Below are 18,321 nucleotides of genomic sequence, written 5' to 3'. Positions count from 1 at the left end.
TCTCTCCAGGCTTCCATTTCTTCACCTGCAAATGCTCTCCTGGGTGCAGCCACCCCTAACAATACATTAACTATGAATCTATTCTATGCTGGAGGTTTTCTGGTGTCTCTATTTCCTGAATGAGAACTGCTTTGTAAAGTCACTGATTTCAGCTCTAGAAAGTGTAATGGCTGCTTTGTGTTAACAGCTGAGAATGAAAATTCTCATTTAGTATTCTAGATTTTGTCTCCTGAAAAGAGTCTCTTGGGATTTGCTGGCATCATTAATAGTGAGGCGACAGTTTCTAATCTTAAATTCTCTAGATTAAAACCAAAAGATTGCCTTTCTTTGTTGAGTGATTCTCATGTCCCTGCAAACATCAGCACTTTGTGTTTGCTTGGCAGTGGGGGTAATTTCACAACACACTGATCAATAACAAAGGGTTTGGGGGAGCTATTTTAACATCCTAAGAATCAGAAGCTGTATTTTGAACTAGGGCTTGAGGAGTGAGGGTCCACTCTACCTGGCAGTCAACAGCCAGGGGGAAGAAAAGGTAGTCAAACACTCTAAAATCAGTTTCTAAAGCAAAATGTCCGCATTCTCTGGACAACATTTAACAAATCAATCCTTAACCTCCCACCGTCTGTCAAGTTCTTCAGATGGCTGTTATCCTCACTACTTATTTACTTAGCAAACACCTGTATTACCTCAGCCAGGCACACGCTATGAGTTACGTACATTACTTCATTTAATTCTGTCTACAGTCCTCTGACCTAAGTACTGCTGTCCTCCCTTTACACTTGAGAAATTCGGGCTGCTTCCAGCTTTGCCAAGCTTGGTGGCCCCGGATTTGGCTTCTGACACCCAAGAGAGATCTCTTTCGCGCTCCTCGCGATATTCCCGGCACCTGGAATCCCACGTGCCAGTGCACCGGACGGGCCCTGGCGGCCCGCGGGGCGCGGGGCGCGGGGCTCGGGCCCAGGGCTGCGGCGCCGGTGCCCTGCGGAGCGAGCGTGGTTTCCGTGCTGACCTGCTCGGCCCGACGCCCTCAGCCCAGGGGCTTCGCGGCGGGCCCGGCTATGGAGCGCCCCGAGCCCGCCGAGGTGCGCATGAGCCAGGCCATCCAGCCCGCGCACGCCAACCCGCGCGGCGAGCTGAGCGCGGGGCAGCTTCTCAAGTGGATCGACGCCACCGCCTGCCTGGCTGGTAGGGGGCCGACGCGGAGGGACGCTGTGGGGGGCGGGGGGGACGGAAGGGGAGCGCGGAAGGCCGGCGTGGCGGGGGTGGCGGGCCGGCTTGGATACCGGGATGTGGGGTGGTGGGGGTCGGGACATGAGAGGATCCAGAGGCCAGGGGTGCAGGCCGACCCACCCCAGTACGGAAGCAGACGCTTGGCGCCCCAGTCCTCACCATTCCTGGACCCGGGGTCCGTGAGGAGAGAGAGGCAAGGAGAGGGTATTTCCAGCTGTGAGTAGTTGGGGACCCTAATGGTTGCGGTAGTTCATCCAACACCGGGAATGACCTAGACCAGTGATTCTCAGACCTTTCAGCCTCAGGACTCCTTTACCCCATTAGGTAAGTGAGGACCCCGCACTTTTGTTTATGTGGGTTATTTTGTTGATATTGACCATCACCGAAATCTTTTGTTATTTTTTAAAATATTTATTTTTTGAGAGGGCACAAGCTGGGTTGGGGCAGCAGAGAGAGGTGGGGGTGGGGGGGGGCAGAGGATCCCAAGCGGGCTCTGGGCTGACAGCAGTGAGCCTGATGATGGGCTCAAACTCAGCAACCCTGAGATCATGACCTGAGACGAACTTAGATGCCCTACTGACTGAGCCACCCAGGAGACCCTCAAAATCTTTTAAAATGAATTCATTTAAAAAGAACAAGAATAGGGGCGCCTGGGTGGCGCAGTCGGTTAAGCGTCCGACTTCAGCCAGGTCACGATCTCGCGGTCCGTGAGTTCGAGCCCCGCGTCAGGCTCCGGGCTGATGGCTCGGAGCCTGGAGCCTGTTTCCGATTCTGTGTCTCCCTCTCACTCTGCCCCTCCCCCGTTCATGCTCTGTCTCTCTCTGTCCCAAAAATAAATAAACATTGGAAAAAAAAAATTTATAAAAAGAACAAGAATAAACCCATGACATAATTTTATTGAAAAATAACTATTTTCACCAGTAATAAAACTATGCTTAAAGACATGCTCTTGGTTTACATTTTTGCAAATCTCTTTACTATCTAGTTTGATAGATTAATCCTTTCTTACATCTGCTTCTGCATTCAGTTTGTTGCTACCACACCTTATTTTGTCTCCTCTCAGGACCTTTGCACCTGCTTCTCATTTTACCATTATGACCTTCTTTTGCACTTTCCATGCATTACATCTCAGCTTAAACAGCCTTTCCTCAGAGAAGTCTTTCTTGACCACTTGTTTACATTTGTACTCTTCCAGCGGTTTTAGCAGAATGCCCTTTTTTATTTCCTTCCTACTGCTTAGCACAATCTGTAATTATTTTGTGTGTTGATCTCTTCACCTCTTTATTTTCTGCCTGGCCAATTCGCATGTAAGCTAAAGTTAGTTCTCCAGTGCTTAGTAAGCACTAAACAAAAACCTCTGCTTTCATGGATAGGTAGGTTGGTGATGAATGGGTCCAAAATTTGGAATCTCATTTCTGAAATGAAGTCAGGCTTTGCATAACGCAGGAACAGACCTGGCAAAGGTATATTGTGAAGGAAAATATGTTAAGATTAAAAACTAAAGCTGGAAGGAGCTTAAGATCATGTTTCTTAGGACTCTTATTTTACAAAGGACAAAAGTAAAGTTCAGATGATGACAGAACCCCGCTTTTCTCACTGAGTAGCAATAGAGTTTCTAATCCCGTGTGTTAACCGCCCCCAAAATTTAGTCATATATTCATGCCAATCTGTTTGTTTGTTTTCTGTTTGTTGATAGGTCTGTTTAGTTTCTCTCTTAACAGTTTTTATCAGTATTTGAGGTTGATTATAATAACATAAATAATGGAAGAATAAATGTAAAATTAATTCACATCTAAGGGAAACAAGTGTAAAAATCACTGAGGTTGCTAATAAAAATGATGCCTATTGCCAAGGCAACTGAATACATTATGTGAATAATGAAGTGATCATTTTGTGCTTCTGTCCTGTAAAGAATAAACAATTGCTCTGCTACAATTGTCAGAAAAGTGTCTGCCTTTTTACATCTTTGGAAACTCAGGCCATAGACTGATTCAATTGATAACCAACTGCTTTGGATTAATAGCTCTGTTGCTAATAATACAACATTAAAGAAACCTTTATGATAAAGTTAGTTTGGAAACATGGAAATACCTGTGTTAAACACTCTATGGTGAGAAGCACCACATAAGCAAGGACGTTATTTAGTCAAGGTGCAACAGAATCTGTGGCAGAGAAATGCTCCGCCATAGTGCTGTCCTTTCTTTGATAAGAGTAGTATAAAAACTGGTTTTCCTGGCATTTTCCCAGCCAGAGTTCCTTGTTGACCAGCACTTTTCCAGAGGCCCATTACTATGATAAATAATGATCCCAGCCATAGACCTAAGGCTCTTCTGTGACACCCAGACACTGCTAGATTCCAAAAGATCTTCTCAATATTTAAATAAAGATTAAATATGTTCACTATAATTTTGGCATTAAACCTCATTTCTGTCAGTAGTCCCATTTTTCTAGTCTTTCCTTAAGCCTAGAGGAATGAAACCATATCTGAGTCATTCTCCACCCTCTGTATACATTTCTTATTTTGAAATATCACAAACTCACCCTTTTCTGTATTGCATTTCTGAATCTTGTCCAGGGTTCACTTTCTTAGGAATGGCATGCAGTCCATCCAGTAACACAAGTCAGAAATCTAGGAGTCATCCCTTCTTGATACCTCTCTCTACCTTGCTTCCCCCTCCACATACTCAACCCATGAACTAAGTCCTATCAGTGTTACCTTAAAGAAATCACTCAAACCCAACCACCTTGCTGTGGCTCCACTGCCACCACCTAGGCCAACCTATCATCATCCTTCATATGAACTTCAGCAGTGGTTTCTAAACTGATCATCTCCATTCATTCTGGTGTCCTCTCCACACTACATCTAAAATATTTTTTGAAGGTGCTAATCTGATCATATCATTCGTTGTTTATCTTACCCCCCCCCCCCCCTCTTCTTTATCAAGAGTTACAAGCATTCCTCTTCTGGCATAGTAAGTATCTCCTATTAGAAAAAAAAAAAAAGGCACATAGATAACTGGTATAAACTCTGGATAAAATAGTAAATAAAACCTACTTATGGGCAACTGACAGGTGAAAAAAAAGCAGATTTAAACACTTGGAAGTCAACACTTGGAAGAAGAGAATGGTACTAGCTAACTTTCTCTGTTTTGTTTTGGTTTTTTAATGCCTTTAAGCCTGAAGAAAGACCTTACTCTGCTCCCAGCTAAATTTTTGATGGAAAACCCACAGACTTGCTGATTTGAAGAGCCTAGGATTTGGGGAAAACACAGATACTTAAATGTGAGGAGGAAGTTTCAAGAGAGGAGAGAACTGAAGAGGCAGAGCTGTATAATCTATCTATATTTTTGGCTCAAATCTCTGGTGAAGCTTGAATCATGCATGCATAGAAGAAACTCCAGCCTTGCTAGATGATGCCAAAAGAATTGGGAAAGGGCTGTTACAACCTCTAGGGAAATAGAGTTTTATAGTGGGAATTTAGCTAAGTACTTACTTGGAAAAACAAAACAAAACAATACTGTTTAGAGAAACATGTAAGAACCCATAATTTCTACAATGTATCACTCACAATGGCTAGGATATAGTCCAAAATTACTTTATATACAAAGAAACAGGAAAATATGATGCATTCTTAAGTGAAAAGATAATGGTGATCAAGCCTCGATGATACGAGTGTTAGAATTAAGCATCCATTATTCTATAGCAGCTATAATAAGTATGCTTGAGGATGTAATAAAAACTCATCATAAGATAAAAATCATCATAAAGAATGAAAAGATAGTAAGTCTCAAGAGAGAAGTAGAAACTAAAAAAAGAACCAAATGAAAATTCCCAAACTGAAAATTACAGTATCTGAAATTTAAAAATTCACTGGATAGGCTTAACAGCTGATTGGAGGAGAGTAAGTAAACATAAAGATGGACAATAAAAATTACTCAGTCTGAAGAAAAGGGAAAAGATGAATTTAAAAAATGAACAAGTGAACAGATATATCAAAACCACATCAAAAAGTATAACATACATGTAAAAGAAGCCCCAAAAGAAATGAGAGAAAGTCTGAGGCATAAAACAAACATTTAAAGAAATAGTAGCTGAAATTTTTCATATGTGGTGAAAGACATACATTTACAGATTCGAGATCATAGGACACCAAGCAAGATTAATACAAACACAAAACAAAACAAAACCTCACATCTATCACAGGCAAACTATGATGAAAAAATTTTGAAAGCTGGCAGAGAAAAACACTGTGCTATACATAGGAGAACACTGGTTAGAATTACTTATGACCTCATCAGAAACAATGGAATCCATAAGACAGATATTGAACCAATATCTTCAATAATAATTATAAAACTGTCAACCAAGAGCTTCAAGGCCCTGTGCATAGTCCATTCTTAGCCGACCCTTCAGCCTTACCATACCAGCTCTCCTTCTTGCTTTCTGCATTTTATCCTTAAAGACTTTGATCAGGATCTTTGCAGTTCCTTTTGCTCAGTGTGCTCTCCTTTTCTCTCTTCTTCCTCCTCAACACATCTTTTTTTATCCTACTCATCCTTCACATGTCAGCTGAAGCATCCCCTCCACTTGGACATCTGCCCTGACATCCTCGCTAGGTCTAGTTTCTCATGTTATGACTCCCATAAAATTGATGTTTTCTTCAGGGCACTTAATTCATTTTGTTATTTATTCCTTTAATTAATCCATGGCTTCCACTAGTCTCCAAGAGAACAGAGATCATAGCTGTTTTACATTTCCATCACCTTACATAGAGGCTAACAACAGCACAGGTATTCAGTCAATATTAGTTAAAGGAATGAATGAATGGAGATGCCACCATTTTAATCAGTCATCATCTCATACCTGGATTACAACCATTTACCTAGTCTGCTACTGTTTCCAGCTTCTCTGTTTCCCCCAGGAAATCAGTAATAGCTTTAGAGTTTCTCCACTTTGATTAGTATACTGTATGAAAGACAATCAAAATCAAGAACCAGAGCAAGCTGGTCCTGTTAAATTAATATCTGACACACTTGTAAAAAAAAAACAACTGCATATAATCACACATAAAAATTGTGATCATATGTTGGTTCCCCATATTTCTATTTTCTATTTTTAATTTCATGACCCTTAAAAGTCTATAGTGTAAACCATGGCTGTTGAGTATCTGAAGCCCATCTTTAGCTAAGCACTTCTCTGAAGAGTGTTCCTTGGTTGGTCTTTTCTGAGAGTTCCTATTGCTTCTGTAGTCAAAATCACTATTTAGAACATTGTATTCAATCTTTCCAAGCCTGGATTTCCTCGTTTGTAAAATGAAACTAGTAATAGTACCAACCTCATGTAATTTACATGCATAAATACTTAGTTCAGTGCCTGGTCAATAATAAATGCTTAATAAATGGCAACTATTATTATGATAATATTTGTTCATGATCCCTAATGCAATCTAGTATAGTGTTGTATATACATAATAGATACTCGATATATACAATCAAAATACATAAAAATAAAAAAAATTAGTCTTATTGATTATTGCACTTTAGTTATCATTTAAATCATTCAAAACTGGTTATTCATATTGGCATACATGGTAACATTTTATTAACAAGAATAGTTTAATAAACTCAACATCCTGTTCTCTCAGGTAACTGGAATGAATGTCTATTAGGTACTCCTTAGTGAATGTCTTATAGCCTGTATTTGCAAGGATCTGGTAGTTCTCTGGAAATCTTAAGCTCTAAAATGGCATCTACTGTAGCTGGCTCTCTAATTGCCACTGAGCAGACTTATTAAGAGATAACACTGACTTCTCAGTATTGGGAAATCAGTAGGAATTTAACAAATGTTTGATACACTGAATTCAATTGAGCCCATCTTGAGTATTTCTAGAGTCTGGTACTTTTACATTCCCTTCCTCTCATTGAACTTTATAGCTGGGAAGGCAGTCATTCCCTCTCCATCAATCACACACTAACTATGGTTAGTTTTCTGGTAACTCAGTTTGTATTATGTGCATGTTTGGAAGAACAGCTAGTTATTTCCAACTTATAAAACCAGAATGTGCAATTTTCTACAAATTAGATTATAGAGAGGAGTGTTCTAAATAGCTGCTCTCTGGAGTATTTCCCCATGTCTCTTTACCTGGCAATATCAAATAATATTGTAGTTAAAGTAATCCACACAAAGAATACAACTTTAGTATAATTCACTGTCTTTCTTTTTCATGTCTCTAAAAGTGTGAAGAATAAAGAGTGAAGTCTCCAAAATTAAAATGAGGTTCAAAGCACTTAAAAAGCCGGTGCAGTCTGTTTGGGTTTTAACTGAATGTTCGTCAAAATCAAATTCTGACAAAAGCACATGTCAACATTTTTCCTAAAGAGATTAAGTTATGATATTTTTATATAAAGCAAAATCAACAATCAAAAAATATCTCAACAAATTAAATGCAGGCATGGAATATGGATAGCTAGGGTTCTTCCCTAATCTCTTTATACCCTATTTAATATTCTCCTCTCCAACATATTACTGCATACAGAATTTGGTAATAATGAACAATAAATATTGACTAAATACCTAATAGATGCTGAATATTTCTCTGCTACTCAAGAGAAGTTGCTCTCCAATTTGGGGTCTGATGTCAGTGTCTCCTATACTATTCAGTACTTATACTTGTTAAGTGGTCTAAATATAATCAGCTTCTGGTTATGTGGGATAATGTATACAGCTTTGATGAATTGTTTTTAAAACAAAAGAAGGGTCATATCTAACAAAATATTTAAAGTTGGTACTAACTTAATAAAATTGCTATTTAAATAGCTAGATATACTAGGTATTGGTTTTGAATTTCAAATCAAAGACAGTACAATAATCTCCATTCAGTAGAAGTACAACTTACAGAGCAAAAGAACTGTCATTGATCCAGGTCATCTCTAAGTGTGGGCGTAGTGGTACTTCACTGAACCAGAGGATGAGTTACTAGAATACATCCATTTAACTTTTATTCTTTTCCCTTATGCTGAAATATTTAAACATAACAATTAACACAATTTTGCCTGTTTTTGAAGCTGAAAAGCATGCTGGGATTTCCTGTGTTACAGCCTCAGTGGATGACATACAATTTGAGGAGACAGCTAAGTAAGTGGTATTGCTCTATCACACCTTTCTCCTGGGCTTTTTGGCTCATTTGCAACATATATTTGCATTACCTATGCTTGTTTATTTGGAGTCAATGATCCAATTTGTTAATTAAATATTTGACCTAATGTAAATCAATAAAATAATAATTGCAGGACCTACTTTTAGTAAACACTTTGAAGTAGAAATTCATAGTCCTGATTTTATTGAGAAATAGCTCTCCAAATGGATGCATTCTGGTATGAGGCAGAGCTGGATTTCTAAAAGCTGATTCTTAATGGCTCCTTCCTCTACAAGAAGAATAATTAATGATAATAAGAGTATCTATGATGGTGAATTTCATCATTAAGTTGTTGAGTGAACGTTAATTCATGTGAATACAAATGTTAAATTATGAAAAACATTTAATGTGTGAGAGCGTTTATGTGCTTTACCATCTCCTATTGTAGAACATTTCAAGATTAACAAATGTTTCAAACATATACAAAAATAGAAGAGTACAGTATATCCCCAAGGACCATCACTCAACTACAATAATAATAAGCTCATGGAAACTCTTGTTTTATCACTACTTCTCCATACTTCCCCACACACCTAGATTATTGTGAAAGGAAATCCCAGGCATCATTTATGAATATTTCATTATATATTTCTATATGATAAGGACTCTTTTAGAAAACATAATAATATAATACCAATACCATTAACAGAAATAATTATTCCCAATGACCTCAAAAGATATTTTTTAAAAAATTAAACAATTGGTTTCTTGAATCAGGATTGAATATGGTTGATAGGGCTTTTAACATAAAATTTCTCTTCTTTCTTTTCTCCTAGTTTTTTTTTTTTAAAGAAACCTGGTCATTTGTTCTGTAGAGTTTACATTTTGTATTTGCTCATTGTATCCCTGTTTAACCTGTTCACCCACCCTTTGTATTTCTTATACAATGATAGTTACATCTAAAAATTGGTCAGATGAAGGTTTGATATTTTGGTAAAATTAGTTCTTGTCAAGAGCACATAATGTCTAATGATCATTACTTAGAACCATTATTTCATTACATATTGGCAGAATGGTGATGTGCTAATACTATCATTTGTTCTTCATTTATTTTCTGAAGTATTTGTGTAGAGAGACTCGTTATCTCATTAATTACCTGGTTACCCTTAAGTAAAGTTTGTCTAGGAAAGACAAGCTTAATTCTTTCTCTTTATTTGGTGTCATTGTAAGCCCATGGATTTTAACATATTTGATGCATTTCAATTCTGACAAGATGGGCTCATCTTTTACATTTCCTTACAAAAACTTAGTCATACATTTCTTCAAAAGAAATTGTAAGTAGAGATCACAATTTGGGCAGAAAATGTGCTCATTTATATAGGGTTGGTCATTGTTTCTAGATTTTTTTTCCAGTGGACAGAATTAAGAATTATTTGTTTTTTAAAGAGTTTATACTGGGGGTGTCTGGGCGGCTCAGTTGGTTGAGTGTCTGACTCTAGATTTCGGTTCAGGTCATGATCTTCTCGTTTGTGGGGTCGAGTCCCACATGAGGCTCTATGCTGACAGCAGGGAGCCTGCTTGGGATTCTTTCTCTCTCCCTCTCCCCATCTGTCCCTCTCATGCTGTCTCTCTCTCTCTGTCTCAAAATAAATAAATGTAAACATTTAAAAAATAAATAGTTTATACTAATAACTGTAATAAATTAGCGTTATATTTTTTTTTTAAGGAGGATTATATGTTTTTATGTTTGTATCTCTGGTTTTGTTTTTGTTTTTCCCTGAATATCTTGATCCTTGAAGACATGAACATAACTTAAAAGGAAAAGGAAGAGAGAAAGTCATCTGTTTCTGGTCTTGGATGGTTCTCAAGGACCATGGGGGTAGTTGGCATTGTTTTCAAGCCCTAAGTAGTCTTGTCCAATGAGATACTCAGTTTATCTCCCCAACCTTACTGTTTACATTTACCTGTTTGGCACTTATTTATTTAGATACAAGCAACATTAAGTTAAATGAAACCACATACATAAAAAAATCACTTCTTCAAAGCTGATACAGAAGAAATTTTTGGTAGAAATTAGAATCATAGACATGGAGAGACCTTTATAGGTCAGCCCAGCTTTCTCTTTGTAACAACAAGAAACTGAGGCCTAATTCCCCAAGCAAGCCAGGAGACAGAGGGTGCTTAGAGTCTGGATTTCCTTATGCTTAATCCAGTGCTTTTCCCAACCCACTGCTTCTGCTTTTGTGATCAGCAACTTTTACTGAACACTTCTCAGTGGTTGTTCTCACAGGCAGCTGCAGTGTCACTGAAAGAGCTCTTGACATTCTAGAGTCTTGTAGATGCAGATAGAGACCCACTGACTAAGCTCACATACTAGCTATGTGATTTTCCTTGAAGTAGAAAAAATTGATAGGTGTTTGTATATCAGCAAAATTACAAATTACTATAAACCCAAACTTACTTAAGACTAGATGAAGTGCCATTATTAATTTAGGAGTTCCAAAAGTGTATTGTAATAAAGTATCTATCACGTACTTTCCAAACTTAAATTCTGTAACTTACACTTAACTAGCAATCTCATCACTGAAATATGGGTTGGTTTTTTTATGCCATTTTGTGTTGGTGTTATCAAAAAGGATTTGTGGCCACTAACATCATGGAAAGGGGCCTTCTTCTATTTTTTACATGGGACCTGAATCATAAAAAGAGAAAATTGAAAACTACCTACAGAAAACCACATATTGATGGATTGGGAGAAGATGGTGGCGTACGAGGACACTGGGCTCACCACGTCCTGCTGATCACTTAGATTCCACCCACATCTGCCTAAATAACCCAGAAAACCGCCAGAAGACTAGGCGAAAGGACTCTCTGGAGCCAAGGGTAGATAAGAGGCCCACGGAAGAGGGTAAGAAGGGCGGTGAGGCGGTGCGCGCTACACGGACTGGTGGGATGGAGCTGGGGCAGTGGAGGGCAGCCTGCCCGGCAAGGCAGAGTCCCCGAGTCTGACTTGCAAAAGCTGAGGGGCTGGACTGCGTGAGTTCTGACAGCCAGCGGGACTTACCATCTGGAATGTTAAAAGTCAGCAGCTCTGCTTGGAGAGCGGTAGGGCGAGAGGACACTGGGAGGGAGAGGTGTTGAGCCCTGGAAGACAGAGCTCAGCTTGGTGGGGAACAAAGGTGATGGCCAGTGCCATCTCCCTCACCCATCCCCCAGCCAAACTCCAAAGGGAACCAGTTCCCCTCACGGAACTTGTTTGCACTGCGCAAACACCCAACGCTGTGCTTCTGTGGATCCATCCCTCCGACAGATCTGCCTACCTCCCAGTGCCACAGGGCCCCTCCCGAAGCAGACCACCAAAGGCAAAGCGAGCTGAGTCTGCCCCTCCCACCCCTGTGCACCTTGAAGATCCACCCTGGCTAATACACCAGATCCCATCAAAGCAGCACCATAAGCCTGGCAGTGTGCAAGTAGCCCAGACAGATGCAGGGCTGGTTCAACATTTGCAAATCAATCAATGTGATACATCACATTAATAAAAGAAAAGAACCATATCATCCTGTGGATGCAGAAAAAGCATTTGACAAAATTCAGCATCCTTTCTTAATAAAAACCCTCGAGAAAGTCAGGATAGAAAGAACATACTTAAACATCATAAAAGCCATTTATGAAAAGCCCACAGCTAATATCATCCTCAATGGGGAAAAACTGAAAGCTTTCCCCCTGAGATCAGGAACACGACAGGGATACCCACTCTCACCGCTGTTGTTTAACATAGTGTTGGAAGTGCTAGCATCAGCAATCAGACAACAAAAGGAAATCAAAGGCATCAAAATTGGCAAAGATGAAGTCAAGCTTTCACTTTATACAGATGACATGATACTATACATGTAAAACCCGATAGACTCCACCAAAAGTCTGCTAGAACTGATACATGAATTCAGCGAAGTCGTAGGATACAAAATCAATGTACAGAAATCAGTTGCATTCTTATACACTAATAATGAAGCAACAGAAAGACAAATAAAGAAACTGATCCCATTCACAATTGCACCAAGGAGCATAAAATACCTAGGAATAAATATAGCCAAAGGTGTAAAAGATCCGTATGCTGAAAACTATAGAAAGCTTATGAAGGAAATTGAAGAAGATGTAAAGAAATGGAAAAACATTCCGTGCTCATGTGTCGGAAAAATAAATATTGTCAAAATGTCAATATTACCCAAAGCTATCTACACATTCAATGCAATCCCAATCAAAATTGCACCAGCATTCTTCTCGAAGCTACAACAAGAAATCCTAAAATTTGTATGGAACCACAAAAGACCCCGATAGCCAAAGTAATTTTGAAGAAGACCAAAGCAGGAGGCGTCACAATCCCAGACTTTAGCCTTTACTACAAAACTGTAATCATCAAGACAGCATGGTATTGGCACAAAAACAGACACATAGACCAATGGAATAGAATAGAAACCCCAGAACTAGACCCACAAAAGTGTGGCCAACTAATGTTTGACAAAGCAGGAAAGAATATCCAATGGAAAAAAGACAGTCTGTTTAACAAATGGTACTGGGAGAACTGGACAGCAACATGCAGAAGGATGAAACTAGACCACTTTCTGACACCATTCACAAAAATAAACTCAAAATGGATAAAAGACCTGAATGTGAGACAGGAAACCATCAAAACCCTAGAGGAGAAAGCAGGAAAAGACCTCTCTGACCTCAGCCGCAGCAATTTCTTACTTGACACATCCCCAAAGGCAAGGGAATTAAAAACAAAAATGAACTATTGGGACCTCATGAAGATAAAAAGCTTCTGCACTGCCAAGGAAACAACCAACAAAACTAAAAGGCAACCAACGGAATGGGAAAAGATATTTGCAAACGACATATCAGACAAAGGGTTAGTATCCAAAATGTATAAAGAGCTCACCAAACTCCACACCCGAAAAACAAATAATCCAGTGAAAAAATGGGCAGAAAACATGAAAAGACACTTCTCTAAAGAAGACATCTAGATGGCCAACAGGCACATGAAAACATGCTCAACGTCGCTCTTCATCAGGGAAACACAAATCAAAACCACACTCAGATACCATCTCACGCCAGTCAGAGTGGCCAAAATGAACAAATCGGGAGACTCTAGATGCTGGAGAGGATGTGGAGAAATGGGAACCCTCTTGCACTGGTGGTGGGAATGCAAATTGGTGCAGCCACTCTGGAAAACAGTGTGGAGGTTCCTCAAAAAATTAAAAATAGACCTACCCTATGACCCAGCAATAGCACTGCTAAGAATTTGCCCAAGGGATACAGGAATGCTGATGCATAGGGGCACTTGTACCCCAATGTTTATAGCAGCACTCTCAACAATAGCCAAATTATGCAAAGAACCTAAAGGTCCATCAACTGATGAATGGATAAAGAAATTGTGGTTTATATACACAATGGAATACTACTTGGCAATGAGAAAGAATGAAATCTGGCCATTTGTAGCAACGTGGATGGAACTGGAGAGTGTTATGCTAAGTGAAGTAAGTCATAGAGAGAAAGACAGATAACATATGCTTTCACTCTTAGGTGGATCCTGAGAAACTTAACAGAAGACCATGGGGGAGGGGAAGGAAAAAAAAAAAAGAGAGAGGAAGGGAGCCAAAACATAAGAGACTCTTAAAAACTGAGAACAAACTGAGGGTTGATGGGGGGTGGAAGGGAGGGGAGGGTGGGTGATGGGTTTTGAGGAGGGCACCTGTTGGAATGAGTACTGGGTGTTGTATGGAAACCAATTTGACAATAAATTTCATATTTAAAAAAAAGTTAAACAAAACCATGTATTTGTTTATAAACCATATCAGATATTAAGTAATTAATTAAATTAATTTAAGTTAAATTCTTCAGTATTTATTGCCTATACAAAAAATACTGCAATGGACTCAGTAAGATACATAAATATTTGATTATGGCACAATTTTGAAGTGGAGTGGTCACTCAGTCTGGTGAGAGTCAGACAAACACATAATCATCAGAATAGACAGCATGCTAGGATGCAGCCCTTGGGTGAGATACAAACTCCATTCTGTGGGGTAGTTTAAAAGGTGCACATTTTGATTAGAAAATCAATGAGAATTTTAACATAGAGGAGTAGCATTTGATGTGTGCCTTAACTGAGGCATAGACTTTTTTCTGGTGAATAGGAAAAGGACTTCACACAATGAGGCACTTGTAAGAACCTAAGCACCAAGATGGGAAGGAGCAGAGAGTGTTCAGGAAGAGCCTGGTCTGCAGAGAGGTGATGCCCAGCAGTGGACTGGAGCTACATAACAGAAGACCTTGAATGCCATGCTATGAAATTGGTTTTATTTAGTTGAGATTTCAGTTATTCCATTCATTTGACATTCAATATCGGAAGATTGGTGTGGAGAACCAAGTTCTTGGAATTCTCCTACTTTCAAAGGCAGGACAGGTTCACAAAACAAGAAAAATGGCTTCTGCTCTGCCCCCACCCCCCCCCGCCCCAACTCCAAGTCTGAGAGACAGAGAAGCATAACATTTTAGTAGTTGATGAGTACAAAGTATCATAGTAGCTTTGGAGAGGGACTCTAACTCTGCCTGGCACTATTACTGCAAATCTCTTCTAGAAACTTTACCAAACAGAGCTAGGAACTTTAAAAGGAACAAATATAAAGAAAAAAGAAAATTGGTTTGGTTGCATATGCTGGATGTGAAGATTAAGTTAAATTGGGAATGTGTGTGGAGGGTTGTTAACACTAAGTCTAGTAGAGCCTCCATAACTATTAGTTGAATCTGTTGAGAGAATTTGGAAATATGGCTCTGAGTTCAAGAATGATGTCCAGGCTAAAGATGGAGATTAGAGAATCATTTTAATAGAGATGATGGAATCATGGACAAGAACAAGGTCTTCTAAGAAGAGGGTGTAGTGAGAAGAGAATAGGATAAAGGACAGAAATTTAGGAGATGTTGACCCTGAAGGGATGGATTAAGGAAGAGAAACCAGTGAAGGAAGCTGAGATAGAGAAGAGAACACTGGTCTGGAATCCAAGGGAAGAGAAAGCCTCCTGAAGAAAGACATTAAAGAGGTGAGATGTTGGATTTAGCTTTTAGGAAATGACAGGGACTGGAAGTGAGATGTGGAGGCAATAGCCAGGTTCAAGTGGCTGAGAAGAAAATGGGAAATGAAGCCCTCAAACCTCTGCACCTGGCAAAATCCTCATCTTTGAAGACCCATCTCAAACGTCACCTCTTCTGTGACTCCTTTCCCAGCTTTCTGAATTAGCTTCTTCTTATGGTTATCTTTGTAATACTTGATCTTTTCTTTTGAAAAATTTCATGGCACTGCACTTCATCTGTTTACATCCTGGCGACCTAAGTGAAGACTGGTCTCCTTGAAGTCAGGAGCCTCATCTTGTTCATCACGGTATCCTGAAGTCTTAGCTTAATGCCAGGACTAGTTGTAAACATTTCTTAAACATTTCAGTAAACATTTCTTTTTCTTTCCCTGATTTGTGTAAGCTTTATTTTTGTTTTTCCAGAGGATTGACTCTAATTTTATTATTTTATTTTATTTTAAATCTGTGAGTTAGAAAAAGAAATGAGTATTTTAGGAAGTTTGAATATGGAGAAGAAGAGAAAAAATTTGAGATAGAATCGGCTTGAGAGAAACGTTTTTAGAAAGAAGTAGCCTTGGACATTTTCATAGACTGGTAAGGAGAGTCAGGGAAGGGGCAGAGGATGAGGGTACGAAAGAGGAAAGAGCTGACTAAGCCGGCCATGATGGCTGAGAAGAGGTAACAAGGGCACAGGTACAGAAAGAGGTTCTGAAAGAGATCTAACGTTCTTCCTCTGAAACAGAAAAGTAAGGAGGATATAGTTCAAGTTTGAAAGTCATTGAGAAAAATTGAAGAGGATTGCATTAGGAAGACCCTTACCTTCTGCTAAGGTTAAAGGATCAGTGGTAACTGAGGGGACTGAACACAGAAGGTTTGGAACAACTTCAGACTATATGACCAGAATCCCTATAATCATGAAGAGTGAATGGAGGGTCCATGTAAACCTGGTGAAGTTGATCAGTTTGCATGTTTCTCCATGTATTTGTTAACAGACATTTAAAAAAGAAATGTCATTTGTATAGGTTTGCTTGTCTATTTTAACTTCTCTTAAGGAAACAGCTGTGAGACACTCAAAGTATCCTTTTCAGATTGTGGAAGTCCTTTTGCACACCAACTTTGCAAAGGCCTCTTTCTGTTTGAATAGAAGTAGGCAACCAACATATGTGTGGTTTACAATGACTGGCATCTGTTTGTAGAACTGTCTTTTTCTGTTATCATTAACCTGAAGTTTCATGCATAATCATTATCAGCGTGATAAGGAGTGATTGCACATGAATTTAAGTGAATCTTTAGGTCTGAAATGAGAGGTACTAGGATTACTAAGGTCCCTGCCTCTTTTTTTAACTAGAGTTGGACAAGTGATAACCATCAAAGCGAAAGTTACCAGAGCATTCAGCACAAGCATGGAGGTAAGAGACCTCTTTTCTTACTTCTGCCTATTGGTGCTCTCTTTTCATTGTGTACAGAGGGCAGAGCAGGAGGCCTGGCATAATTTGGAGTTCATGAGGTTCTGAATTTCAGAAGGTGCTTGAACCTGGAGTCAGTGTCACAGGTAAATAATAAGGACCTTGAGTTTCCTAGTCAACTCTGCTACTAAAATTAAATGTGATGCGACACACTATTTTTATATAGAAGGATACATAGGAAGTAAACATATAAGGGAGAAGGGTACTCTCTTGGTTCTTTACAAGCCATGGGTCTTATTTCTTAATTATACTGACTCTGCTTTTTCTCCATCTCTGCACCCTCTAGTGGAAACTAGCCCCATAATTAACCAGTTTTTGAAAGGCAGAGTAACTGAAGTGAGAAAGAAAGTTTAGATTTTTCTTCTTCATCCACTCAGTTTTATTTTCTTTACCATAGTTGTGAATGCGGCATTCTCAGGGGCTTTTGAATTTTCTGTTCTGATTGAACCAGTAGCAAAGGGTTTACTGGATCCCATTTTGCAACTTCTAGGTTGGTTTGTAGCAGTCCCTTTGATCTTTGGGCACAAAAGACATATAGGGACTTATATTTGTTTGTTAGGGCATAGCAGAATACCACAGACCAGATGGGTTAAACAACAGATATTTATTGTCTCACATCTCTAGAGGATACACGTGCTAAATCAAGGAGTCTGTAGGGTTGATTCTTTCTGGGGGCTGTGTGAGAGAGTGTGTCCCAGTGCTTTCTTCTGGTGATTTGCCTTGGCTTCTGCCACATCATCCTGATCTCTGCCTTCATGTTCACATAGTGTTCTGAGGGTCTGTGTCCAAATCCCTCCTTTTTAGAAGGACATCAGTCACATTGGACTAGGAGCCCACCCTACTCTGGTATGACCCCACCTTAACCAATTACATCTGAACCACCCTATTTCCAAAATAAGGTCACATTATAAGGTACTGGATTCAACCCATATTCCTGTTCAACAGAACTATTTGACAGTAACCATACCTAATGGTGATGGTTTTACCCTGAGTTAGTCACTTTCCCCCAGTATCCATATGAACAGAATACAAAACACTTGAAATCAGAAAGGAAATCTTTGTGTTAAAAGTTAGCTCTGTCAGCAACGATCGTGATGTTACTTTCTCAGCCTCTCTACTACAGGCTAGCACTCTACCTTATATTCAGCCCAAACATGGATAACAGCTCCTTTTCTTTTATCCTTTCCCTCCTATTCCATGAGAAAAGGTAGAATTTCCAAAGGAAATTTGATTAAAAGCTAAGAAAAGAAAAACCGGTGAGTTTAAAGCACAGATTTCTTTTTTAAATGTTTATTTTTTTGAGAGAAAGAAAGAGAGCATGCACGCATGCTCGAGAGGTGGGTGAGGACCAGAGAGAGCGGGG

The 18,321-nt window shown here is 39.3% G+C and overlaps 1 protein-coding gene across 1 annotated transcript in view; it reads left to right on the top strand.

Annotated features, from left to right (window-relative positions):
• Window positions 1-1,058: 1,058 nt before the first annotated feature.
• Window positions 1,059-18,321, top strand: part of ACOT12 (acyl-CoA thioesterase 12) — a 48,948-nt gene continuing 31,685 nt past the window's right edge. Inside the window, exons 1-3 of the mRNA XM_030323868.1 lie at window positions 1,059-1,185; window positions 8,295-8,364; window positions 16,841-16,901. Coding sequence (XP_030179728.1) covers window positions 1,059-1,185; window positions 8,295-8,364; window positions 16,841-16,901 — 258 coding nt within the window. The remainder of the gene's footprint in view (window positions 1,186-8,294; window positions 8,365-16,840; window positions 16,902-18,321) is intronic.

Source organism: Lynx canadensis, chromosome A1, assembly GCF_007474595.2.
Source record: "Lynx canadensis isolate LIC74 chromosome A1, mLynCan4.pri.v2, whole genome shotgun sequence".
Taxonomy (NCBI): domain Eukaryota; kingdom Metazoa; phylum Chordata; class Mammalia; order Carnivora; family Felidae; genus Lynx; species Lynx canadensis.
This window is presented reverse-complemented; position numbering and strand designations above follow the sequence as displayed.